The following is a 27,532-nucleotide window of genomic DNA, read 5'->3' as shown; positions in this document are numbered from 1 at the left end:
AAACATTCCATACATTTTAATCTGGATCTTTCACCCTGAGAAACACTGAAAACAATTACTGAACTGCTGTGCCTGACAGATGTAAATGACGGTCTAGTCTCCTGGTCTCACTTTTCCTCTCTGAGACTCTCCTACATCAACAAGGCCCAAAAGTGGCCTTTAAGCCAATATCAAACCTTTGACAAGTACTTGCTTCACATTCATTTGAAGCCATATTGCATGTGAAGCTCACAGCAGAAATGAAAGAGCCACAAGATAAATAAACTACATTGCTCTCATTGTGGAGGCTGCAGAGACCTGTGTGTCATCTGAAGAGCAAATGATAAATATGATTTAAAAAAGACAAAAAAAATACAGCACAATCAAACAGTTTCCATTTGACCATATTATGTACAAGTGTAACGATGTTGAAAACTAAATTCATTTATTTAAAGGTTTTTTTTCCAACAAGCAGCTAGACTACCCCATTGCCATTTTCTACCTCTTCCATTCTACATCAGTCATTTGAGTTGGAGGACTCCCAACTACACAAAGTCATTTTCCACTTTGCTCTGCATCGATTCCCCATTATGGCCAATATCTCTGTTTTCACTCTGGATAAACAAAGCGCACAACCACGTCTGCACACGCAGACACACACGCACTGACTGTCTGGGTTGATGGACAACCTCCTGGTGGGGCCAGGTGCTGTTTAAGGGGGGAAGAAATGGGACGTGTAAAAGCCAGCATGAGTGTCTGTTCTTTTTTTTTGGTATGAGTGCATGTATGATGTGTGTGTGTGTTTCAAGGGAATTAAGGGCAAAGCACCTGAGAGTACTTTAAAGAGTCAAGCTGGCAAAGTGGGCGTACTACTGTGACTGACAACCAATCACATTCAGAATTCATAAAGCTGAAAATGCAGACTTTAAAGGTTTAAATGTGTTCTATCAGCTCTGACCAACTTTTAACGTTTGCAGCAGGTTCTGAACTTTGAATTTTGGTTTCAACGCTCACATTCAGCCTTTCACATTTTAGTTTAAAATGTTTAAGATGTGTCTCAGTGTACAAAGTCCTCTCTCCTCTAGTCTCTATCATGTTTAGCAATACTTTTTAGATTATATATATATATGTATTGAAACCAAGGTAAAAGAAAGTGTAGCTTGCAGAAACAGAAATCTTAGTGTGGACTGACACAGTGACATGAAAGTAACCCTGGTCGATAAAAATATTTGCAATGTATCTGCAGTCATGTGTTACATGGAGTATAGGAGCAGTAGGCTGTGAACTCAACAGGACTGTGTATTAGGAGTGAAACGAAAATGCATTTTCTATTAAATTCTATTAAAAATGAATTAAAAAATGGATACAGAGTGTTGGAGAAGTGGATCATGCTGCAGGAAAGGGTTGAGAAGTTTCTGTAAACTAGATTTTTATTTGGCTGTGAAAATTGGGTCAGTGCTGGAATCCACTGTAACTGCAGTGAAAACAAACTGACTGCAGCCCCTGTCATCTTTGGAGAGGCACAACTTTGACAGCCACCTTTCAACTCCACAGGGGGGCAAAGTGTTTGATACTCAAAACACAGATTTTGAGGAGTACTACTTCAAAAGGTTTACAAGCTAAAGGTTTCTACACTGAAAATATGATAATAAGTCGTGACAGGTTTATAAATCAACTTTAAAAAAAATAAATAAATCAATGTTTATTCTCTAAAAGTAAACGTTATTTTCGTTACAGTTAAATAACACCATCACCAATGCCACATGTTCAACATTTTCCATTTTCCGTCCACTTTTCAGCACACAGATCAAACTACTGAAATCAACATTATGTGCTGATTGAACACAAAGTGAGGGGTTTTTTTTAGGCTGATGAACTGTTTTTGCAGGCCATGTTTATTAAACCCCTCCGGCCAGTGAGAAACATTATGTAGGGCTTGACAACACCGTGATTCTGTGCGACAGTTCAGCACATAAGAGCTTGTGAGGGACTCCAATTCGTCCAACAATTTCCTTCAGCAGTCTTCACTCTACATGCTCAGGTACTGCAACCAAAGTTTAAAGATTCTTTCAGCTGCTCCTTTATTCATAAGAGGTCAATACAGCAGATAGCTCTGCATATTTGATTTGGCAAATTTTTTCGCCAGATGCCCAACCTTGTTCAACCTCAAAGGAATTTGAGTCTCCTCCTGGTATTGAACCAGGGAGACCAGGGGGTGTGTGAACTTGTAAGCCACACAGTCATAAAACTTAAAGGTTAAATGTAATTTCAGGACACTGTTCTGGCTGATCAACAGACAAATGCAAACAGTTAAAACTAAAGAAAAAAATAATTCAAAATCCTGAAGTACTATAGCTCAGTCTAGTTAGTGGTACCTAATGATTTACAGTGTGAGAGGCACAGGCATGGAGCGTGTGTGCTTCTACTGAGTGAAACATGTCTATAACATGGGGCCAAAAAGGGTTTCATAGGTCCACAAACCAAGCACTGGCTAACGGTTCTGAAACCACACAACCTAGAACACAAATACACACACGAAAGCTAAAGATTTACCTACAGCATGGGGCCAGAGGGAGAGGTGAAAGGTTAACTGATCCAGGGTGTTAGGTCAAAGGGGTTAAACTGGACACTTTAGCACAGCAGTTGGGGCTAAACAGAGGGGAGGCGGAGGGGTTCATTGTGTTGTCTGGTTAACAGTTAAACATGCTTCAGGCCCTGCCCCCTGCTCTTCAGAGACTTTGCATTTGTGTGTGTGTGTGTGTGTGTGTGTGTGTGTGTGTGTGTGTGTGTGAGAGAGAGAGAGAGAGAGAAAAACAATGCATGAATCTAGAACAGCTGTACTGAGCATGTGGGTTAAGTAGTTGAGTACCTAGCCAGTCGTTGAACTTCTTAACTTCAGAGGGCAGGCCCAGCTCAGTGAAGTCACCCATGTGCAACAGCACATCGCCATAGGGCATCTGGATGCCATCTGTACGCGAGTGTGTGTCTGAAACACACACAAACCTGGTGTGTCCCGCTGGCTTGGGAGTGTCATACGGAATAGGGTCCACCCTGAAAAAGACAGAGAGAAAGTTGCTGTCACTAAAGCTGCATTACATGACTGACTGGGACCTGACTAGCTCTTTTTCAGTAACTGAATTAATTACCAAAGACTATTTAGTGATTAATTAGAGTCAGTATATTAATCGCAGTACAATCTCAGTGTGTGGCTGTTGTCACAAATGGTGATTTGATACATTTTGTCACCATTTGTGACCATAGCCACATACTGAGATTGTTTGAAGACACTTTACCATCTATTTAAAAAAAAAAGTTGAATTGTCTGTAGGACCTGAGCTTCGACTTTCTCAAGAAATTTCTATTTACCTTGTCATTAATAAAAATAATAATGAAATTGAAAGTAATCAAACCTGTTTATATTTATTCAATTTCCAATTTTGAAAATGACCATCTGAAAATCTTCTCCCCGTTCGTGATAAAATATAAAGTATTCTCAAAACAAGAATTAAAAAAAAAGAAAGAAAAGAAAATATATGCTAATTTCACAGCAGCTTTTAGGAGGGACACAGCAGAAAATAGGACGCTTAAAAAGATCATTTGTTTTGCAAAATAAATTACACGGCTCACAGGATAATGCATGTAGCACAGTAAAATCAAAGAAAAGAGGGGACATTACAAGAGTGCCCCCCCAAAAAAAGGAAAAAGAAAAAAAAGAGTGTAGTTTGGACTGGAAAACAACCAGTTTGCTGTGGCTGATTTCTGCACATGGTGAGGGCAATAGCTGTTTTGTGGCATCAGATTGGCTAAAGAGATGGTGAATTAAGGCATGCCGTGTCCTTTCTATCCATTATCTAAAGAAAAATCACTTAGACCAAAGCCTGGCTGAAAAGTAACTCCTTTATTTAGCCTTTTGTTTGTTGTAAGCACTTGTGTTAAAAGGAAAAAAAAACCTGTATTTTTTTCTGACAGGAGGGAAGGAGGGAAAAAAAAAATCGTCTTGTCTGTAATTGAGGTCTACAATGTGCAATCCTCCAGCACTCTGGCACTAGACCATTATTTCATTAGAAGGGATGTCACTCCGTCGACAACATCAGACACATAATCAACACTGCAATCTCCAACCTGACAAGTATGCACACGTGTGCACACACACACACACACATACACAGAGTTAAACTTGCATGTGTGCACAAACATGGCGTGGAAACAGCCAGAGAAGCAGATGAAATCAAAAGGTTTCAGACTGGAGGAAACGCCATTAACGGAGATGGAGAAAATAGGCACTTCTGCACAAAAGAACATCTTATCTGGTCTGTGTGTGTGTGTGTGTGTGTGTGTGTGTGGGTGGGTGGGTGTGTGGCTTTACTTGTGTGTTCACATTTTCACGTTTTCTGTGCCACAGAGATCAGAATATTAGATGTGGCCAGCCAACAGACAGCCTGGATACTGGTGCTGTTCCCTTTTTAAAACACTTTGTTGAGTTAAAATGTCGCAGGATTGTGTTAATGGTAAGACAACGGTGAACAAGCTGGTCATTGTCTGTGGCAAACATCTCTAGTGTGCAGTCTGCTGTCAGTATGATTCCAGAAACCCTCTCTAAGCCTCCGTCAATGTCAATTCTCACCCTCAAAGGAAAACCCTACTTATGCACAGCATTCAACCTCCAAAACATTACGAATACCACTCTTCAAAAAGACGCGACTTCATTTAGTGGCTTGATCATACCCATCAGTGACCCCTGCTATGTTGTGATTTAGAGCATAATTTTTTAAATCAAAAGCCAAAAAAAAGAAAAAAAAGACGCAAATACATTTTCACCAATGTGATTAAAAAAATCAATACATGAAAGAATGACTAACTCACTGAATAGCAAAAATCATTCAAAAGTCATATTCATTGCTTTGCAGCACTGACCATAAAGGCCTCGCACATTCAGAAATGCTTTGATAGAAACAGAAAAGTTAAATCAAACTTTTATCATCTCAACATGTCTGCATCTCCATGTCGAACAACTGTTGTTGCTGACTCTACAAAGCTACATGAACTCAATGTACTGCAAAAAACATGCTTAAATACTGACTGACATGCCAAAGTCGGCTGTGCACTACATAAAAAAAAAACCAACTCGATTTTCAGACAGGAAAGCTTACAGATTCCCACCATTTATCAGCTGTTTACAGGTTGTGGGGTCTGCAGACCCCAGCCAACAGGATGGCTGGGGCAACAGGATGACAAACAAACAAACAAAACTAACAGAAAATGAAATGGGTCCTAAAATCCAAGACGACATTGGTAACCACGGCACTGCATTGTTCGAACGTGTTAGATAAATGAAGGCACGCATACTTTAGCAGAATAATAAGCAAACCACTGTGCAGTATTTCATCTGATAAAATCATGGATCTGTGACTCTTACAAAACATTAGCAATACCTGAAACAAACTTTCCCTTCACTTACCTTCTCTTTTGTTCTTAAATACAAAGGCAGAACTATGACATTCACACCCAATACCAATAATCTAAGAGCAACTTTGATTGAGAAAAGACCTCTTCAGTTATTATATTGTTCCTGTTTAATTTTTAGATCTTTATTGTACATCCCAGTGCCTGATTCTGGTCTACTGACTACAGTCTGACCAGTTGCTTGTGTTCACAGTATTCAACCAGAAATCTGAATCTAGCCTTTGACTTACATTTTCCTGCATGTCCCTTGCAGTCAGTCAGCATTTGCTATTCAATGCTTCTGTCCCTTCTTCCACTGCCTCAGCTGGGAGACCTCAGCTTTGCTCTGATACACTGTAGCATATGAAGTGTCTCAGTTATCCAAGCAGACCTCGACTACATATTAAACACACTGAACAAAATTAAAAAGTAGCCACAGAGTTAATGATATTTACTATTGACTGTGTGCAGTAAATGAGTCTCTCTACTCCTAACACACACACACACACACAAAAACCGAAGCCAGCAAAGTAGCGTGTACATTTGACTGTAGCAGCTGATTAGATTTGGTGCTCTGTGGTACCTGGGCGGCATGCAGCTTTACAGGATAGGACAGTTCTCGTCATGGAGAAAGGACAAATGCAGAACCACATGGGATGACAAAAATACACACACACACACACACACACACACATGCGCATTGATATTAAAACAAAGCCAGGAGAAAAACAACCTCCCCTTTCCTTTGAGATTTAATCCGCCCAGAGAATGTAAGTAAATACCAGCAGCCCCTATCAATTAGAGCAGGCCCAGGCCAAGAAACCTTCATGACAGTAATGCATTGGTCTCACATACACACACACACACCGAAAGAGAGAGAGAGCGCGCCCATGTCTTTCCTGTTAACATATGACTGTATAACAATCCAGAGGTTCATTAGTAATGTATACAGGAGTTCAGGAGTTCAGCGGTGCAGCAGAGGCCTCTGATCTATTGTAAATGGAGACAGCGAAAATGAAAAAGTCTTCCTGTGCTCCAGAAGCAGGTAAAAGAATATTCTCCAGTGACAGACTGAACTGTGTTAGCATGAAGGTTTGTGTTAACATGTCTGAGCTTCGGTGTGACATCAGAGGGAAGACTGTGGAGGGGGGGAAAGAAAAAAAAAGTGGTGGGGGGAGAGGAGAAATGCTAATGCGCTTGGGGAGGGCAGGAGCACACTCTGAAATCCGCCACGACACTGGAGCTGACACAAAACCGAGCTTTGCGGCTGCAGAAATATCTCGGCGATGAAGAAATGCCTGTGATCCTTCAGCTGGGAAACCGAAGGGCATTAACTCTGTTCACCTATGGCTGCAACACCACATTACTAATGTCAATTTAAAGAAATCCAACTATACTGCTGCAACGGTTTTTATTCTTACTGTCATGCCCTTATTGCGTCTTTAATGACAAAATTTGCAGATGACTATAAATAATCTACATTTTGGAACTGAAAAGCTCTTCTCTCAACAAAACTACAGCTTGTTCTTTCTTACTTCATTTTTTTTTTTAAAAATAAAGCAGGGAAGTATCTCTTCTAAAGTCATTTATTCATGTCACACAATGCAGCAGATTGAAATTTGACAAGGACGTTGTAAATTAATCACTTCAATATCATGATGTGATTATTAACATTAGAGTCTGGAGTAATATAAAATCCTCACATAAATACTGCGCTCACAATAGCAGCATTAAAGTCACAAGCTGGAGGTGCTTTGCAGAGAGGAAAACTAAACAAAGTAAATGTGAAGCGCAGCTAAAGCGTGGACCTTATACAGTTCTTGCTCACATGTGTCATTGCAGAAGAGTGCAACTGTGAGGAAAAACAACTCTGTGTGGGAGACAGCAAAGGAGGAAAGGAGAAGTGCTCTCTGATGTCTGTAGGAGGACATTTCGTTTGACTGAGCGCACTTGGCTCCGTGGCCTTTTGAAAAAACACACAAGCAAACGGGGTCAAAGTGCTCCCTAAGCTCACTCCTCTTAACTCGGTGCAGATAAGAAGGTCGCCATCTCTGTCACTCTCCTGGCTCGCTGAGCTCTTTAAGGATTCCACATAATCGTTATGATTGATTGCATTTCTTCCTTTTTCATTTTTTTCTTAGTGGAGAAAAAAAAACCCTAAACAAAACCAAAAACCCACAGATCTCTAATGTGTGCTGCACAGCACGAAGAGCCGGTTACATTTAAATCCTGCTGTCCAACACAAACAGATGACTTCATGTATACAACCTAATGTAGAAAACAAAAAGACCAGAGGAGTCACTGCACAACTGTAACTTCCCAAATATTACAACCGTGAAAGTCATTATTTTATCAAAGAAACTATAAGGTACAAAGACAAAAGAGAGACAGGTGAGCCTGAAGATCCCAAGACTCTTAGAGACACCATAGTCTGAGAGTTTATTGCCCCTTTCTCAAATGTCTGAGCTCTCACTGACAGCAGGGATTGTATTGTTTTACTCTGGAAATCTGTGCGTGTTCGTAATGATGACAAAATGTGTTCCTAATAGGATACACCTACTATATCAAGTGACATAAAGGCAGTTCTGAGTAAGAATGACATTAATATGAAGTCAGAGTTCAAAGATGGGTGAGGTCTGAGAAATCATTTGCGCTCTGACTAATCTGCTTGTAAATGTTTTTTTGTAGCCTAGTCGAATTTCATTTGTAAATGGCAAAGTTTTAAAAGTTTGTCCAAATGTTTTGCGGTCGGCTTTATAAGCCATTTAGTTACAGTTTGTCACAAATGTTCATTCATGTTTTTGAAACCTTAGACCCTTTCCTTCAAAATTCCTAATCACAAAGTCCAACTTCCAATTTGGGTTTGAACAAAAACCCCTGACCCTTCTGGCAAAAACCACACGAATGGCATGAAAACAGTGTTATCCATGCTCAAAACCACACAGTAGTGTTTTAGATCACACAGAGCCAGTCAAAATAATATCAGTACAAGGCATTCATTTACAGTCTACATGAAAACAAATGAAAACGCAGTGTTCAGAACACAAAACCCAGGTCTTTCCAACCACATGTGGCTCTTGTGTAATTCTGCAAAAGCTACAAAAATGTGATGCAAAAACAGAAATGGGACCCACCACTGCCACCCCCATCTCAAATTTAGCTTTTTATTATTATAAGTGTTGCATTGAAATATCAGAATACAGTAAAGACTATTATGGAGGCAACAGATGACCTGTTTAGGGCACGTTGTTCACTTTGGTCTACTTCCTTTATTTACAGAACAATCACAATAAAGCACACAGTAAATGTTTATATTTAATACATACTGTATATCCCACAAGACTTATGAAACATGAAGTAGGACTATTTACCGTCCTTACTTTTAGTATGAATCAAGTAAACATTATGTTGTAGGTGAAAAATGTGAAAGGAGGCAGTCATCGTCCAAGTCTCCCAGAATATGTTTTTCCCTCTTTCTTTTCATGTGGTTCATCATTTATATACAAAAACATGGTCTAGCACAGCTGCTCAAATTTCATCTGTAATTACTGTTCTTGATCTGGCTCTTCCTCATCTTCCTCCTCTGCTTCTCAGATTGCTCCCACCTATTGTTGGTGTCGACCTTCAGCTCACCCTCACTGGTGTATAATGGTTAACTGACATCATTAACAGCAAGAGTGAACAAAGTGTGTTTTGGAAATGACATCTGTGCTTTAGTTGTTTTTAAACTTCTTTCTCACTGTTATTGTTTAAAAAAAAAAAAGAATAAAAAGAAAGAAAGAAAGAAAAAAAAAAGGCCAAATAAATTCTGCAAATTGTTTCTAACGCGGTGAAAACTGTTAAAGATTTTGACACTGATAATGGGCTTCGGAGAATAGAAGAGCGTGTTTTAGCAATTTAGAAAATCTGTAATTATCCTCTTCCAATAGGAGTGCTCCGACATTTGAAATAAACTTTATGCCATTTTTAGGGATAATGCAATGTGATTGAACATAAATACACAGAATTAAGCTGATTTCTCACTAGAAAGAAGAACAACAACTATGCAAGATATTCAAAATCATAACAACGGAGCTCCTTTTTTTCTTTGTCACACACTTACCGGTTAACACAGTTACCATGGTTACCGTGGTTAAATTCCCAATTGCTAGCGTTACCGTTTCGAATTTTAATCATCATTAAAACCATGTTTGACTGCCACGCTTCTAATAAGTCACGGTAATCGCTCTCCAAGCTCCACCGAAGTAAGCAGCAGTCTCCCAGATGCCTCTACGCAGGCGCAGCTACAGAAAGACGCAAGTAGACAGAAGCACTGCAGGGAATTTTGTCAGTCTTTTCAACAGTTTTAACGTATTTTTAACACCATCAGTGACTGTTGTGACTAATCAGTTTTAATCTACAGAGATTTTATGATTTTGGACTTGTATACAAGAATAAACATTATGCATACAATACATTATGTATGAACTTAATGTACTGGTGATCTATCCTTGGTGTACCCTCCTGCTCACCCAGTGACTCCTGGGACATTCTCCAGCTCCACTGTGACCCTTAGTTGGATAAGCGGTTAAGAAGATGGATAAATAAATGGATGAACTTCACTTAGCAAGTTAGTCTAGCAAAGAATGAGCATGCCTGAAATCTGAAAACCACAGGTATCAATATGGTGCAATAGGCTTTGATTTGGGATCTGGTCCACACCAGCAAAGCTAATGACATCTGAGCCGTCCCCTTGTTTCCGTCTCAGCTGCCCATATATTTTATACCTGCTACCATCTGCTACCAAAGGATTAGCCTCTTCCTGTTTCTTAGTTGTTAATGGAGTTGTCCCATTAATCAATGGAGACCACCAGTGGATCAGCGATTCACTGACCAGCTGAAAGATGCATCTCATGTCCACCTGACTCTAAAATATTTATTTTAATATTTGTTTTAACTGATTAAACATGTATACTCAGTGCTAAAATGTTCCCATGTGACATCAAAATTAAAATGAGCAAACAGACTTTTCAGGACATCTTGCTTCAAGTGCTGGAGAAATCTGTAGGAAACAGGAAGAGGGGAGAGGTTTGTGGTACAGAACCACATTAAAGGGGAAACTGCAGGATTGAATTACTGCCTGAAAATGTTATGTCTGATTCTGGTACTACCAAAAAGATGTTTCCAATAATCAATTAGCTGTTAATTTGAAAAAGGTATCAGCAATGTATAATAACCACTCAAGCAAAAGGCTAAAACTCTGATTGGGTTCAGTTTCTCAAACATTAATTTTTCATTTGAAGAAAAAATTGTTACCTTTTTTTTCTTTTACATTATTTTTTTCTGTTGCAGCCCATAACATTTTCCAAGAAGAAGAACCAACTGAACTGTTAAAAACAACGTGACGTTTATACTGGTTTATTAGTAAGTATCATGCCGTTGGTCACAAAAGTTGGTTTGATTGTAAACTGAGCAGTGTGAGGTAGCACGACATAAGAAAAAAAAAAAATCATAGCAGCTGATAAATGATAATGCACTTCATCTTTTTTAGAATGTAAAGAGAAATTTGATTGCGTGTCCACTTTGCAAAAAGAAATGGAAAGCTCAGGCAAACAATGAAACTGGAGACAAAAACACTACTTTTTCACCACTCTCAAACTCCCTTTATCGCCCTTTCAGGAGAAACATCAACACACAATGCTCCCCATTTCCTCTGTCTCTAACCTTTGCATCAGCTCCCCTCCCCCTGCTGTAACAGTCGCACTCGCACGCGCGCGCGCGCAAACACACCGCTCACTCATCCAATACCATTTCTCTGAGAGGAGCACTGAGCGCCTCTCTTATCTTCTGCGTTTCAGCTGTCTGCGTTAATTCAATAAACTTCAGAGGAACAAAATGAACACAGGAATAACGGAGAAAGGGGCGCTGGTGGTGGGGGGTGTACAACTGAGCAGAGAAGAGAGGCAAAGGTGGGAGACGAGAAAACGGGAAAAATCCAACAGGGGCCAAAGCACAAACAGAACGTGCATTTATGAAATAGTTAAGGAAAAAAAATGAAAACACACAAGTATATTAGTAAAAATATTCAAATCAGAATTGATTTTCAAGAATGGTGAAATGTGGCCTTATGCCTTGATGCACCCCCCCTTTACTTCATTTGTTCAGCTAGTGTGTGTCCTCCTTATCCCTCCCTTAATGGCTGAGTAGAGCACACAAAGCCTACGTTGGAATATCAGCGCTGGAGAAACCTTCCGGCACTGCACTGAGAAATAAATTGCTTCTGCTAATGCCCCTTTCATTATGGCACAGCCCTTAATTGTGCTGCTGACAGTCTGCCTGGCTGCAGGGCTGATGGGAGAAAAGGCTGAGGAGACGGTCATGACGTGGTCCCCGGGGCCAAACACCAACCAGCGGACTGCGGGGAGAATAAACTAGTGGAGCTGCGTGTTCACCTGGACAGACAACATGGCTCATGGGAGCGAGTCTGTATTAAAAAGTGACTTTTAATATAACACTAGAAAAGACAAGATTATTCCAAAGGCTAAGAGCAGAGCTGGTTTTAAGGTTCCATTTAAAATACATATGTATGTATTTGAAACGCCAAGAATTTTTTAGGATTTATAGGATAGAGTTTGATCTTCGAAACAACTGTGGTACCAACCAGATCTATTAAAAACTACAGCCTAGCCATGCAGATCTGATTGGCTTCATAATCTTACCCAGTTAAAAGTCATATATCATTTCCTTCCTTAAGAATTTTTACAGCTTCGTTCAGATGAAAAATGCCAGAACACACACACACACACACACACACACACTTAAATTACATCACTTTTTAAAAACAACATTCTTCTGTCTTCCTCATTTTTCAGAGAAATGTGTTATTTGTCTCCCTTAAAAACAGTAGGATGCACTCACAGATTCACGAAAACCTCTGTGAAAAGAAAAAGAACATCTTCCATAAAAATCAACTTCCACAAAGTGTTACGAAAAGACATAAAACGACTATACAAATGAGTCATCGCTAAAGCCAAGCTAAACACTCTTTAAACTGCATAAACGGATGACTTGTCACATTGAGAAGCTGCAGGCTGAGCGTGCTTCATGTTAAAGATGACGTGACATTATCAAGGGATTGTGCCCCGCTATGCCAGGTCCAGCATGCAAGAATAGCCTAAAATCTCAAAGACATCAAAAAGGAAAGAAAAAAAAAGAAAGAAAATGAGACCTGTCCAATGTCAACTGTCACTTAACCCGCACCACCACCATCCCGCCAGGCCCCAGCAGCAGGTCAGGGGTAGAGAGGGAACTTAATCAGAGGGTTCTCCTGTTACAAAAACCCCTCCACTCCTGCTGGCAAGCAGTGGCAGGCCGACAGAAACAAAAGGCAAACGAACGCGACTAGCGTTTTGTTCTCAGGAGAGCTGTGACTGCGACTGCTGCTCCTCCACAAACTGTTTGAGTTTAAAACAGAAGAAGGGATGCCGAGGTCAGGGGTAAACATGAGGCTGGGAGCTCTTTATATGCCACCGACTCACAGGCTACTGAGGCGTTTTCAATTCTGGGAAAGTCTGAATTTGGCGAATCAATAGTCTGCCAGTGAATTGCTCTTCACTTTTTTATTATTCAGGCCGATGCATTCATTTTAGCCATTTGCTCTCAGTAGGGTCTGATGTATCATTTCAATAACAGTTTTTTTTTAGTCTAGTCTACAGAGACTGCTAGGTCAAACTGACTGAATAGAGGAGATGGAGGACACCAACCTGTACAGTTACGTCCATCTCATTTGCACTTGTCACCATTCCTTGTTGGAGTGAAGAAGAAAGGACCAGTGTAGCAGGAAGATGACTGCACCACCCAAAAATTGGACTCTCTTTGCCGTTTTTTCTAATCCATTTGAATCAATGAATAAATTGAAGGCGTGGGTAGAGATTAAAGAGATCTAAATCTGGGCTAGCATTTCCATTATGACCGATCTAAATCACAACCATGTGACCCAAATAAACAAAGGTGAAGAAGCAGCAGGGAAACCTCACACCAAGCGCCTCACATCAGACAAAACAAAATCTTGAACATATTTTAGTTCCTGAAACTAATCTGTCATCATCTGTCATCTGGAGACACTTCTGGTTTTTAAACCAGACAACCACAAGCAGGAACAGACTCTGGAAAGAGGTTTACCTTCAGGGTGCAGGTGAACCACAAACTAATAAAAAAATAACAGCATTACAACAACAGCAGTGAAATAGTCACCAGTGAAAAGCAGACTGTGTAGCCGCTGCTTTAAGAAACACTACAATTAAATATTTGGTCCAATAAGATTTGTTTTACCCACCAAGGCAGCCTTAGTTCAGCTCACACTGTTTCAGTTAAAATACAATTAGCAAATCAATATCAAGATCACAGAAATCTACCTTTAATCCAAGGAATATGAGTATTTGTGAATCGTGTTTAAAAAAAAAAAAAAAGAAAAAAAAGAAGAAAAAAAAAAGAATATTGACCAAAACACTTGCAAGTGTATTTTGAGAGTAATTATTTCTAAACAGAGCAGCCTTATTGATACATAGGTCAACTTCACTCTGATTGGCTGCTGCTTGCAAATAGAAGGGTTAAAAAAATTAGGGGGTGGGGCTTCTGTCTTCATAGCCTTTATTGTGTTGCTTAGCTAAATAGATTACGACTATCCACTCTCTGTGACATCATACAGAGGTGAGAGTAGAAAAAAAACCCTGAAACTGAGCAGCAGGTTATTTGTACATAAGATGACTGCATAATGTATTTAATGTGAACATTCACCGCTGCAACAACATACAACAAAGGATGGGAAAGCATATTAGGTCTCTTTAACAATTACACCGTGCCACCTAACACTTAAAACATCCAGCGTACCTACAGCGTAAGTGTGCTGTGTATACAGTTTTGATTCGTTTTGCATATCTATATACATATATACTGTCAAATCTTTATGTACATACATCATATATAGTAAACAGTTATCCATTCAAACTTTTTTGCAAGCCGCACCCTGACTATAATATTAGGTTAATGTGCTGGTATGGTGGTGACACTACAGAGCCTTGTTGTTCTAAATGGCTGGTTTGCCTCAAGAACTCAAACAAACATGAAGCAAAAGGAGAAACATTCTGTTTTCTCCTGTTTTTATTTTTGGTCTGCGATGTACTCGTTGCAACTGAAGCTCTGAGGAGAAGGTGTTTGTTGTGCTGTGCTCACTGACAAATCAGACAAAAGGAGGGAGCTTTAAAACTTCAGCATTTCTATTTACAAATCACACATTTATTCAACAATTATATCACCAATTATGTGAGCCTTTTCATCTTCAAAGCAACCCCCCTGGTGAAGGGTTCGCGTAAACAAGGTTTAACTTGTTTATCCACAACATGATCGAAGAAAAGCAGGATCTCCTGGACGGAGACACAGTCCATTTCATGTTGAAAATGGAGTCATATGGGTGGAAAAGCTACCATTACCCACTCGGAGATGGAAACGTCCTGTTGAATTATCATCCCGCCACCTCGAAAGGATTCTTCTGTCACGTGACTCTACATACTGAGCGACCTCCCTCTTTGCAATGAGCCAACTCATTTACAGACTGGAAAAAAAAAAAAAAAAAAAAAAAGGTGAATTTCACCAAACGCAAACACGACAGCATTGGCTCAGAAACGGGTACAGTTCCTCTCACTGTGCACAAATCCAGTTCCAAAAGCCATTTCCTCTGCTGCTTTTACAGCTCTCCTCTAACAGACTAGAAAAAGGAAATATGGCACATAAAAAAATCCTTCAGGAGTTCATTAATAAAACCAGGACTGTGCTGAAAATGAAAGTGTCAAAGCCGTGCGTGTGCTTCTGTTGGCGTTTCCTCACCAGCTCGTGTCAGAATATCCACGTGTATTGATGCACCGGTAAATGATTCATACTTACAATCTCCTCAATTATTCACAGGGCAGGAATAATTAACGAGGCATGTGGAGAAGAAGGATTTTGTTAAATGTGGAAGATTTTTTCACATGTGGGGGGGGGTCGGGGGAAATTCCATTTCTGTGCATCGCAGTGAATGTAATGAGCTCAGGTGTCTCCGGTGACTGATTTTAACAGACAGTAAATAGTAATAAAGCACCAGCATCACATGGGAAAAGAAAACATTTTAAGACTCTCTGTTCTCTACAACCTCACCATCATTTGAGCGTGGAGCATCTCTGTATTCACCAGTGATTTTTGGGTGTGAAGCTGTACAGGTTGGCTATATTCTTTTTTTAAATTTTGGCTATCTCAAAACCTTGAAAAACACTTCAAAATCCTGCCACATTTTACAACATACACATAGATGGATGCAATTCTTATTTCCCTTAATATAGGAAAAGCTTTTCATTTATCAGTTATAGTTAGGTAAATTCCACTGCTTTGTATTAAGATGAAATTGAGTACAGATAAGTACACGAGGAATTACAAAGCAATATAAAAATCTTTTCTCTCCTTTGCTTAAATGTTCTGGATGGCAACAACATTTGTTTATCACACACACACACACACACCTTTAAATCCTAATAAACGCTAAAAATTTTAACATGTAAGAATAAGTTCCAGGCTGCTTCTAATGCTTCTATTTGTTTATTTATTTATTTAGGTGCATCAGCTGATAACAATACATTTCAAAAAATTATCCAGCTGTAATGGGGAAAGTCAAGTTTATTCCTGCCACTTACCAACCATGGGATAGGAAGGGAAGTGATTTGCTTGTTTTACATGCTCTTGTGACAAAAGTTAAAACTGAACACTTTAATTTGAAAACCTGAAACACCATTGTCCATATTCACAGAGGTTTTAAAAATGCTCACACTGCTCTTAACTCAGCAGAGTTCCTTTTCAGGTGCCAGTGAGGAATGGACAACAACTTTGCAGCGTAGGTTCTTCTCCCTGAGGCACTGCCATTGGGCCTTCATTAAAAATCCCAGCATGATTCTTGTTAGTGATGCTGAATCCATGCAGGGAAACCCGTTCCATAATGACAAACATGATTTAACGGGGCTTACAGGTTGGGTCTGAAAGAAGATATCCCAAGTCAAGGAATAAAATTCGAGATTTAAATCAGATATTCCTCATGAATGAATAAATAATGTTGTTCAATCCGATTGTATCTTTAATGACACAAAAACGTCTCCCATCACCGACCCTGGCGGTGATTGAGAAAGCTTTCTCTGCTGACACAGTTTTGCTGGCTTGCACGGCACATCCAGTGGGAATTAAATAAATTAACACTCCAAAGGCGTTAATGGCGTAATGCAGTTAAATCATCAAGCAAGAAATGCCAACACATCTGCGATCAAGATCAACCACCAACAACATCATCTCTGCCCAATCTAATCCGGTGCACTTGATTAACTCCTCGTTATTATGGGCCTGGATCGTGTTTCTCCCTCCAGTGTTTTATGCTGGGTGTTTTTTTTTTGTGTTTTTTTTTCATGTCTTACCTGCACACTCCACTGCTTAAAATGTGATTACGAATTCTTAGGTTTAGGCATAAAAATGTGCAACAGCAGCTCTTTCCACCTGCTCAAAAGTAAGGATTTCTGGTTGGGCACTTTTAACATTTTTGACAATTTCATGTTATTAATAATAACAATTAAAAAAAAAACTATTAACATGTAGCTGATTGGAAAAATTATCATTACTTGCAGTGCAACTACGATTTAATTCCACTTTGAACCTGAAGAAATTAAAGGTTAAGAGCGATGCAGTTCAGCTGTCTATGTTCAAATGTTAGAGATATGACTTGCAACCAACCTTCCCCCAAAGTCCAGTAACATCATTTAAAGTCTTATTATAAATCCTGAAATGTAAATGTTTTTCAAGAGCTTTTCAGGAGTCCTTTTAGTTTCAGCTCTGCCTGTCTGTCTGTGTCTGCCTGTGTGTCAGGCCTTCCCACAGTCTTGCCCAGATCCTGCCCAAATTGGATACGAAGTCATTAGTGTCCCAACTCGAAGCATATGTTCCAAGTTGCTGAGCATTTCATTTCACAAGATGATGACGAGGGGGCTGAGGAGAGGGAGTTAAGAGGGGAAAAAAAAAAAGAGAAACAAAGAAACAGAAAAATAAACCAGATGCAAACTGGGCCAGACTGAGCCTGTTGCTCACTCACACACAGAGGCAGGGGCGTCCCATGCTCCGAAGAAAGTCCACTTTGACTTTGGGGTCACGTTCCACAGCATCAGCTTATGAGCGCCACTGTGTGCGTGCATGCGTGACTCTCTACATTCATGTTTTCATATGCGGGTCAAGGAATGATACCTTCCACGCCACACAAAAGGCACTGCTGTACTCCATCTGAGAAATCTAAATATTCTGTCTAGGACGGGAGGGGAAAAAAAACATTAGAGCGAGGATTATATTTCAAAAGGCGGGCAACCCCCTCGACCCCCCACCCCCAGCCTCCACCCCCACCCCCAGCCTCCACCCCTCTCTTTGCTTGCAGAGAAGCAACAACTTTATTTATGTCCAAATACTGCGGATGCAGTGAGAGAACGGCGAGCAAGTCGGATCATTATCTCCCAAATCTAAACAAGCCTTTACTTTCCTCGAACAGAGCTCGTATTCTATAAGCACTTAAACATAGCGGGGGTGGGGGTGAGGGGGATGGGCTCGGAGGATTGTGTGTGTGTGCGTGAGCGCGTGTAATCTCAGGGTTCCCAGACCGAGTTTAAGAATGACAGGGTAAAACACTGCAGGCTCTGTGGAAGCCAGGAAACAGCCTAATGTATTTATCCAAACACATATCTGCTGAGAGGCCCCACGGCTTTAACACATCCCCTTCTACAGGGGCTTCACCTCCAAAAAGAATCACACTGAAAACTGGACAAACAAACCCACTCCTCCCGCCCCCCAAAAACCCCCACAATGAGCAAAAAACACAAGACCAACAACAACAAAAAAACAACTGATTACAGTGATTATAGGAATAAATACTGAGATTATGTTCTCAAAGTTTTCAGCCACTGTATTATTACATTTTTACCACTCTGTCTTGCGCTGAAGTGAAACTCCTGCTGTAGACCCACTTTCACAAAACAACACCAAAAATACACCTTATAACGACTTTCTTACAGCCGCATCTGTTCTCGTTTGTCATCGTCTGGAATAAAAGTAAAACAGTCTCCAGATGACGGATGAAGATGATGATACACTTTTAGAAAATGTTTTCAAGAGTTTCCTTGTAAACATCAGGAAGATCCATCCTTTTCCTACTTTGCTTTCCCCCCCTCCTCCTCTTTCCATTTTCTTCCAAAGATGTTTTATGTAAGGCTTTCACAACTCAACTTATGCACAACTGCTGCAGCACTGCAAATAAAAAGGCAGGGAGAAACCATAGTAAGACTTCCCAGGGAACCAAAAACAAACCCTGTCAATCCAAGAAGCATAAAAATAATAAATCCAAAAATAAACCATGGTATTTTAGAAAAAATGTTACCTCAGAGAGGATGTGTTTGTTTTTGTTTTTTTTATTTTTATAAGGACAGAAAAAATGTTGTGTGAATGTTCTATTATTTGCCTTTTCAAAGACTGCGGAAGCCTCTCCAAACATCAAACCAGAGCAGAGTCTGCTCTGGTGAATCCTGTGCTGCTCGACATGTGTTAACCTGGACTCACGACGGCTCATTTGTTCTGATTTTTAATGCTGTCTTTGCAATCCATTAAAACAGGACTGATGTAATGCAAGCTGATAGGTGAGGTCGCCTCTCTTTTCACCACACTCGGAGGCACGGGCACTTGCTGTACTTGGCAGCCCCACTTGCAGCTAAGGAATCCCAAATCAACACAGTGGCACAATCGTGAGAACACTGCCAACACCAAGAGGAAGGCAAAACTCCACTGAGCTGTTTACACTACTCCATCTCCCAAAAATAATCCTGCTTACATGAATGTGATTATTATACACACACACACACACACACACACACACACACACACACACACACACAGGATTGTGGGACTCTGAGTGTTTCAGGCAAACTATATTTAAAAAAAAGAAAAAAAACTTGTCTGCCAGATGTTGCTGCTCCCTAAAGTGAAACAGTGCAGCTGTTTGTTGAAGATCTTAAAAACATCTCCTTTATGATTGTTTACATATCTGCATTATCTCAGCCTCTCACACTTCACATAAAAAAAATAAATAAATAAAAAAACTCAGTTCTGCACAACAATCCCGACAGCTGCCATCTCGGTTCAGCCCGGTGCAAACACCCCGCCACCACCGCATCTGCAGCCCAAAGCAAAGACTTCTCCCGGCCTCTTATTTGGCTTCATACACGCTAAGGCGACGTGGTTACTCCACTTAATACGCTGATTTGCCGATTTTTCAGCTTCACCTTTAATTTCAGTGTGATCTGAGAATGCTGTAGCTGCGCAACAAGATCGAACATGTGCGCACAAATCTTTAATCGTGGCTCTGCAGCTCTCTGGAACAGCGTCTTAGCGATCTCTAAGATGTGATTTTGAAGGTGCTGCAATGAAAGGATTCTCACAAGTCAATCATATGTTGTTGTTTTTTTTTGTTTTTTTTACCATAACATTGCCTAAACTGACAATTTTATGATTACCATTTTCTGCGCTAACAAGGAAAATTGTGAGGGGAAAAAAAAAGCCTTGAGCTTTGCTGTGATTTTACCCCCAACAATGTAATTATATGTGAGGACTTGGGAACGGCACATTTGTACAGACCTCACTGTGAAAGCTGTCTACAACAAAGATTAGAATGCTTTGGTTAGCGCTCTGTGTTTTGGCGTGGGCTGGATTTTCTCACATATTGTGCATTTTGGTGTTTTGACTTTCAAAAATTCAAAGCAGCGTCACCATCGGCATTGCTTTACAATGTTTATTGCAGCCATAAATTGCATTTATCCCTGTGTGTTCCGTTCATGATGTAAAAAAAAAAGAAAAAAAAATGATGGGCTGTGCTTTTCCCCATAAATAAATGCACACATAAAGGCAAAAAAATGAAAAAGAAAAGGGAAAAAAGAAAGAAATGACAAACAACTCCATTACAGTGATGATGGAAACTACTAACAGGCTCTTCAATCTCTTCCTGGCCCTGCTGCAGGTTAACTTCACAACATACACAGAGAATAAATGTCACGAGCACGCAGTGTACACAAAACCAGCAGTCACCAGCCTTTTGGAAAAAGCTCACAACTGCTCTAATTGGAAGAAGACACAAAGTGAGCTGCAGCTCTGTTAATATCTGGTCACAGCTAAAACACAGTGTTGTAAAGTGTGTTTGTGTGTGAGGGTGTGTGTCGAGGGTTGATGGGTCACAGTGCTCTGACCCACTAATGAGAGGAACAGCATAACCACATCAGACAAGAGCAACACTAAGTAACTGGTCTGATAAATAACTAAGGAGAGCGCCTTAATGCAGACAAAGCGTCCACATACCGCAATGACAACATGGCACAAATGATAACCATCTCACAGCGAGACCGCAGCACACGCCGGTGAACAGTACGCACCAACAGCACACGCAAGAAAGATTAAAAAAATAAATAAATAAAACAACACGACAAGTTAGAAAAACCAGCACAAGTATGTGTGATGCACAGAATTAGTGTTAGTCTTCAGATGCTGCACTTTTGTTCAGGGCTTCACCGCCACTAAAACTTTTATTCAAAAAGAATGGTTTGTACTGCGTTAAATCACGCACCACCGTACACTCAGTGAGCAAGGGCCAGTGATATCAGGAGTGTAAACAGAGACTGCATTAAACCTGCTGGCTTCCTGTATTGTTCTTAAAGCGTATGCATGATTCTGAAATTAGTTTAAAATGTCACCGAAAGTGCAGGTTTATAAATGACACTGCTGCAATGTGTCATTTAAATGTTCCTTGTGACCAGCTCAGTTTGGAATAAAGATCACAAATAAAATTCATTTGGAGAGAGAGAAAATATTTCTTTCTAATTTAACTTTGCCAGCTCATAACAACTGTGTATGTGTGTGTCCGTGAACTTACATGTGGACGTGTGGGGGCTGGAAGCGGCTCTGGTTGATGTTGTAGTGCGTGAAGGCCTGTGTGGGGTTGGAGCTGTACTCGTCCACAGTGATGGTCACTTTGCCATGAGCCATCCTTCCACAGTTTGGACATGAGACGCTGTTCGTTCACCGAGATTCAGCAGCGAGCCGTGCGGCAGTCATCCTTCAGAGCCGCTCTCCAGAAGCCCAGGAAGCCTCCCTGCAGCAGCAGGAGCAGCAGGAGCAGCAACCCGGCCGACTGACTCGACCACGACACACTGCACCGACAGGAGAGACAGACACACACACACACACACACACACACACACACACCAGCTGCTTTAAAAAGGCGTGCACTTTCTTCTGAATACACTCACGAGCAAGGGCTTCGCATAAGAAAATAAATAAATATTGCAGGTTAGACTTATACATTTTAAAGTGAAGCTCTACCCAAATGCAAAGACTAAAGACAAAGCATGCATGCATGCAGTGACGGCATGTACAGTCTTATTCAGCTTCAGAGAACAGAAACCACCTGAAATTTGCTAGAAAAAAAAAAATCATCAAACATCTCATCAAACACATCCTCATAAAAGCCTCAATAGAAAAATACAATGAGGCAATTTAAACACAATTAGCAGATGTACTCTACCTTTAAAAGCAGCAAGGGAATTTCTTAAGAGTAAAGTTTACAAAAAACTCTTCTCTGACTTTTTAAGCAACAATTTCCACTCTGGAAAGCACTTTATTAGCTTCAATGAAAACATATTTAAATGTAAAAAATTAAATTTAAATAAAAAATTTCAATTACTACAAGCATATTTAAAAAACAAAAAAACAAAAAGAAAGGCTGCAGGCAGAATCTCTGCTGGTGAGGAATTGCTGCAATTGCTTCTATAAAATGAGAAATTCTTCACAATGCATGCATCAAAGAGGTCTCCTTCCCCACTGACTGTAAGCCAAGCACAAAAACATATCCATGCTTCAATTTAGAAAGGATCTACTAGCAATTAATGAGATGCTATGGCATCTCTGCTCCACTGTACAACAAAGACTTAAAAAAGAAAATGCTGCTATAATGCATCCCTGGAGCTCACTCACCGGATCCGCTGTGAGTCTCCTTGCACCCTGAGCCTCCCTCCTGTCTGACCTCCCTAACTGATAGTAAAGTGGCCACTGTGGGCTTTGACAGCCGTTTTATACCAGACCTCCTGATCCAGCCATGAGCAAGAGAAGAAAAGAAAAGAAAGAGGGAGAAAAAAATGCCCTCAATTTAACAAGTCTGTCATATCTTTTGGAGGGAAATCAACAAAGCTCCAGAGTTCACATGATGGTTAAATCCTTGGATGGAGAAGTGAGATAAAAACAAAAAAAGCAGCTGCTGGATAAACAAGACCCCAATTTAAACTTTTTTTTTTTTTTTAAAGAAAATGTCCTATTTTCACTAAAGCATTGATTTATGTTTTCTGGGTCGGCTGCACCCTGCTTCCTATTATGCACGCTATAAATTTAAGTCAAAAAGATATATGCCAGCCGAGAAAAAGGTGGTTAAACTAGACTTTAAAAATAAAATAAATAAATAAAAATTAAAAATGCATGAGCAAAGTCTAAGCAGTTCCACTGCACACTCAACTCTTTACATTTCAAAGTGTGGAAAAAAAGAGAGTCCCATTAAAATCCTTGTTACACATGAAACAAGTGTATTGATCTTCCTGGGCCTTAAATTAAAAGAAAAAAAGAAAATTCACTTCAGTACAAAACTGCCCTGTCGGATGTCCTGCACTTCACCTCCTCTGCAATCAGTGCAAAATCTGAATCTAGTGCTACCGCTGCAGTTACTCGGAAAATTTGCTTTTTCTGGGCAAATGTAGGCCGAAAATCTGTGTGCAGCATGCTCCACAGTCTTCTGATTTTGTGTGTGTTTCTGTGTGTGTGTCGGGCTGCCAAAGCTCGCCTGTCTGTCTGTCTCTACCTTATGGCTACAGTAGTAGCAACTAGCACTCTAGCTTAGCCTGCTAAACCTGCCCTGGCAATAGATTTTTTTATTATTATTATGCACACTGTAGCTTCGCGTTGAGCTGCTTTTCTGTAACGGCGGTGCGCGCACACATGGCCGGTGCACGCACACATGGCCGGTGCAGTCCTCGGATATGTAGCGCGCTCGTACGCCAGCATATAGCTAACTTCACGAATAGAAATCACTCCGGTAAGCAGAGGAGGGGTTGAAGGCGAATAAATTGACCCTTTCTGATAAGACGCACACACAACGATGTGTGCTATGCGCCGCTCGCTATTAACACCGCCGCTTGCAGGAACGTACACAAAAAGAAAGGTCCATGCAATCCTGAACTCTGCTTCTGAGATACTAAAAGCACCCAAAGGTGGTCAGTGTCACAACACCGTCGCGCTAACCTCTGGCTCTTCCTCGTAAATGACAAGCCACCTTATAACCGACAGCTTTGTGTTTCTTTTTTCCCTCCCAGTCTCCTCTCTTTCCCCCCTAATTCCCTTCCCTTTTCGGTTCTCAAAGAAAAGCGGAAAGGTTGTTCTACCTTCGTCGTGTGGGGGTTTTTTGTGCGTGTTTTTTGTGGCCGGAGAAAAGAGTGTCGGGTCGGGGTCGCCCTCTACGCAGCGGCGGCAGAGGAGGCGGCGGCGGAGGGACGCGGGTCCATGCGGCAGCAGCAGCAGTAGAGCGGGCAGGTTCGTACGCGACCGTCCGGGGGTTGCGGCAGGCTAGGCGGATAGGGCAGAACCTTCGACCCGGCGGGACCTCTGCTGGCTCCTGTGGAAAGAAACCAGACAAGAAGAGAGCGGAGGGGGTAAAAGCCGGAGAGAAGGACGAGAGACACTGACAGACAAGAAGGGGAGAGAGAGAGAGAGCGCGAGAACAGCTTCGGTCTGACGGAGGGGGAGCCGGAGTGCAGTGAGTCGAAGCTGCCACTGGGGTCAGAGAGCAGGAGCAAGCACAACCCCCCGCCACCTCCCGTGCGCGTGCCCTTACCGGCGGGCACACGCAAGAGGCAGGAGAAGTGGAGGGGAGGGCGGGGAAGGAGGAGGGTGCTCCCGCAGTCCTGCTCTATGCTGCATTCACTTACTTTCGGAAATGGCAAGTCTTGTCAAATGAATGAAATGAGTAACGATGATTAGCCAGGATGAGTATTTTTTGTGTGTGGTAACAACAACGTTGCTTTGGAATATATAATACTTTATTAAACCAAAATGCATATTTACATACATTATTATTTTAAGCCCATGTTTCTAAACTGCCAGCTAATTTACAAAATATGTAAGTATATAGAGCCTAGACTGCAAACATGTGATATGTTATAATGCTCAGTTGATTTATTGGAGATGGATTAGTCATTTATGTGGCGACACTAAGATGCTGGAAATACATGTCTGTGGGGAAGAAAACGAGTACGTGTGGTATAAATGCAATAAATTAGTACTACAACTTACTAATGATGTGATCTTTTACTAAAGGGGATTACAAGTAGTAGCAAATACGTTATTTATAAAGAGATGTCAAGTGAGTTAGCTTTTAATAAATATAGGTTTCCAAGTATTGACTGATAGTATTAATATTTAAAATCTAAATTAATGCATTTTTGTGGCACAGAAGATTGTTGCCTGGAAAAAAGCTAAATTCTAAATTATTAAACAGAACTTTTTTTTGTTTCTTAAAGAACATTACATAGAGTCTGTAAGTCATACCTAATGGCTTAATTAATGATTGATAAGTCATAGAATGCATGCTTATTAAGATACATCAAAGTATTTGTTTTAACATATAGCTTCCGCTATTATCATGCCTTGTCCTTTTTATCTAGAGGACAAATCCAAATATCTATAATAGTCCATTCAGTGTCTTTTGAGAACATTAACAATAGACTTGGCAAATTCCCAACAGCCTTTAGTTACAGAGTAACAACATGACAAATGCTCATCTCAGGAATATTTCATAACATGAAAACCTAAACCTTGAAATACTAAGAAGCATCAATCCAGGTTCCTAAATTTACTGTTCTCCCTCTGTGTCTTCAGTTGGTCATGAAGAAAGCTATGGACTGGCAGGTTTGCTTTAGGATGTCAGGCTTTACGCCATGGTCTAACAAGAAGGTTGTTGATTTTATTCCTTGAAATATGCAGTAATCAATACATTGGTAGCTGTACCTTGAACTTGTTTGTAACAAGCATATATACTGAAGCTAACTGATCGTCTTGGCAGTGACAGACAGGAAAGTACTGATAGGAATGCACTTTTATCTTTTATGGGTAAACTTGGATACCTGTATGCCTCACTCTTTCCATGTATTTGAGCATCAGCTAACATGCACATTCTCACACTGAAACATAGATGAGTGGAAATGTTGACCTGGAATATTTTTTTTCATAAGATCACAGATGTGTGGGAAATGGTGCCAGAGTGTAGAAGGTGTTGTAAAATCTATGATTAGAAGACAGCATGGCCCCTTTGGGTACACAAGTAAACAATACTAATGAGTACCTGTGGGAGTCCATCACACAACCTGAAATGGGGCAGCACAGTTTCCAACTGGGAAAATCCTGAAACTTGGCTGACTGGTTGTAAAAGCAGCTTCCTGATCACCAGCGTTTAACTCACCGACTATCACTTCTCTGAAGTATAAGTGAAGTGTAGGAAAAAGGCTCGTCTTGATTTTCTTCAAACACATAATGTTTTGGTTGATCTTGAATTTTTTGTGTTTCTCTCTCACGGTGTGCAGCCTTTACTATGATCTGTTTGTTTAAAATGTATTTCCACATGAAACCAATGTCACACTTTCAGTATTCAAAGTAGAAAGCATCAGATACCGCATTTGTGTAGAGAAATAATCTAATCTCAACTTCTGGGTGCCAGCTTTGAATTATACTCTTTTTCAGTGCATGGTACAGGCTCTATTGTCATCACCTGAGCAAAGTAGGGTACCTGCCATCTTAAAAAAAAAATCAGGTTTGGCTCAATGGGAATTAACACAATTATTCAAACCATACTCTTGTATCATATAACTAACATATAATACTGTGCAAAAGTCTTCAGCCACCTCTCATTTTTTATATTTTTGCCAGGCGAATGGGAAATAGATGCAGCAATTTCCACAAACATGCAAAGATAAATGGAAATACAGTAGATAAGGCAAGAACAGATTTTTTACAATTCTAAAATCTTATGGTACAGGTCTATTTTTATTTTTCAAGCACAATGAATGGCATGCTGTGTTTTTACACTGTTTGCTAAGTGTTCATTGTTCATTTGCAATCCTTAGTACAAGTTTCTTCTCCAGGTGAGGCCCAGTCTCCAGGGCGCAGCAGCACAGAGCTTTACGAACGAAGGGTTTGTGCTGTTGAGTTTGACTGTAGCTTTGACTGGTAACTCAGTGTGAACTGATAACTGCATTAATCATTTTCTGTCTTGCAATCAATCTCATTTCAAATAATGTAAACATGCCAGCTGTAAGTTATTGTCCACTTCTGAAAAATGGAGGCGCCCAACTAGTTCCATCATAGTTAATGATGCATCACATCTACAGGATATTCACAGCTTGGCACCACATGTGCACCACATATGCACAGAATGAAAAAGAAAACCCAGAGTCTTGAATTATATTGTTAAAGTTGTTGTTTGTAAGGGTGCTGCTGCCACGCGACGTTCACGTTCTGTTCACGTCTCGTTTTCTGGCCGTTCACCTTGACTTAATTCGCTGTTATTGTAGACCTTCGGTGTTACTCATAGTCATTCAGCTATACTCATTAAACTACCGTTAGTGCAGAGTTATCATGTGTCTGTGAAGGGAAACCTCTTGCAGCAAACTATGCAATCTACTCAGAAAAGTTACCTGCACAGCCTGTAAGAAAACTGCAGAAGAGAGTATTCAGGATAAAGTGAACATTTTCATAGCAAATTGAAGGCTATTAAAAGTCTCAGCTTTAGGCAACATTAAAAAGATGAAACAATAAATCACTATATATTTTTTCTTTGGTCTTTATTAGACTAGAGTCTGTGTTGTGGGTCATGAGTTAAACTGCCTACAGACAAACTTTAAATAATTGATGATAATTTAAATGCTGCCACCTCTTTCCTTCACTGATTATTTTAGCT

The 27,532-nt window shown here is 40.4% G+C and overlaps 1 protein-coding gene across 2 annotated transcripts in view; it reads right to left on the bottom strand.

Moving 5' to 3' along the window:
* Positions 1 to 24,505, bottom strand: part of mpped2a (metallophosphoesterase domain containing 2a) — a 70,053-nt gene extending 45,548 nt beyond the window's left edge. Inside the window, exons 1-4 of one of the 2 annotated variants that reach the window (XM_005458905.4) lie at positions 23,967 to 24,505; positions 22,516 to 22,625; positions 21,416 to 21,692; positions 2,849 to 3,030 (exon numbers count right to left, since the gene is read on the bottom strand). In XM_005458905.4, the coding sequence (XP_005458962.1) occupies positions 2,849 to 3,030; positions 21,416 to 21,528 (295 nt within the window). In that variant the 5' untranslated portion in view covers positions 21,529 to 21,692; positions 22,516 to 22,625; positions 23,967 to 24,505. The remainder of the gene's footprint in view (positions 1 to 2,848; positions 3,031 to 21,415; positions 21,693 to 22,515; positions 22,626 to 23,966) is intronic. The other variant, XM_003454339.5, reaches the window with a different exon arrangement.
* Positions 24,506 to 27,532: the final 3,027 nt, after the last annotated feature.

Source organism: Oreochromis niloticus, linkage group LG1 (genome assembly GCF_001858045.2).
Source record: "Oreochromis niloticus isolate F11D_XX linkage group LG1, O_niloticus_UMD_NMBU, whole genome shotgun sequence".
NCBI lineage: Eukaryota > Metazoa > Chordata > Actinopteri > Cichliformes > Cichlidae > Oreochromis > Oreochromis niloticus.
This window is presented reverse-complemented; position numbering and strand designations above follow the sequence as displayed.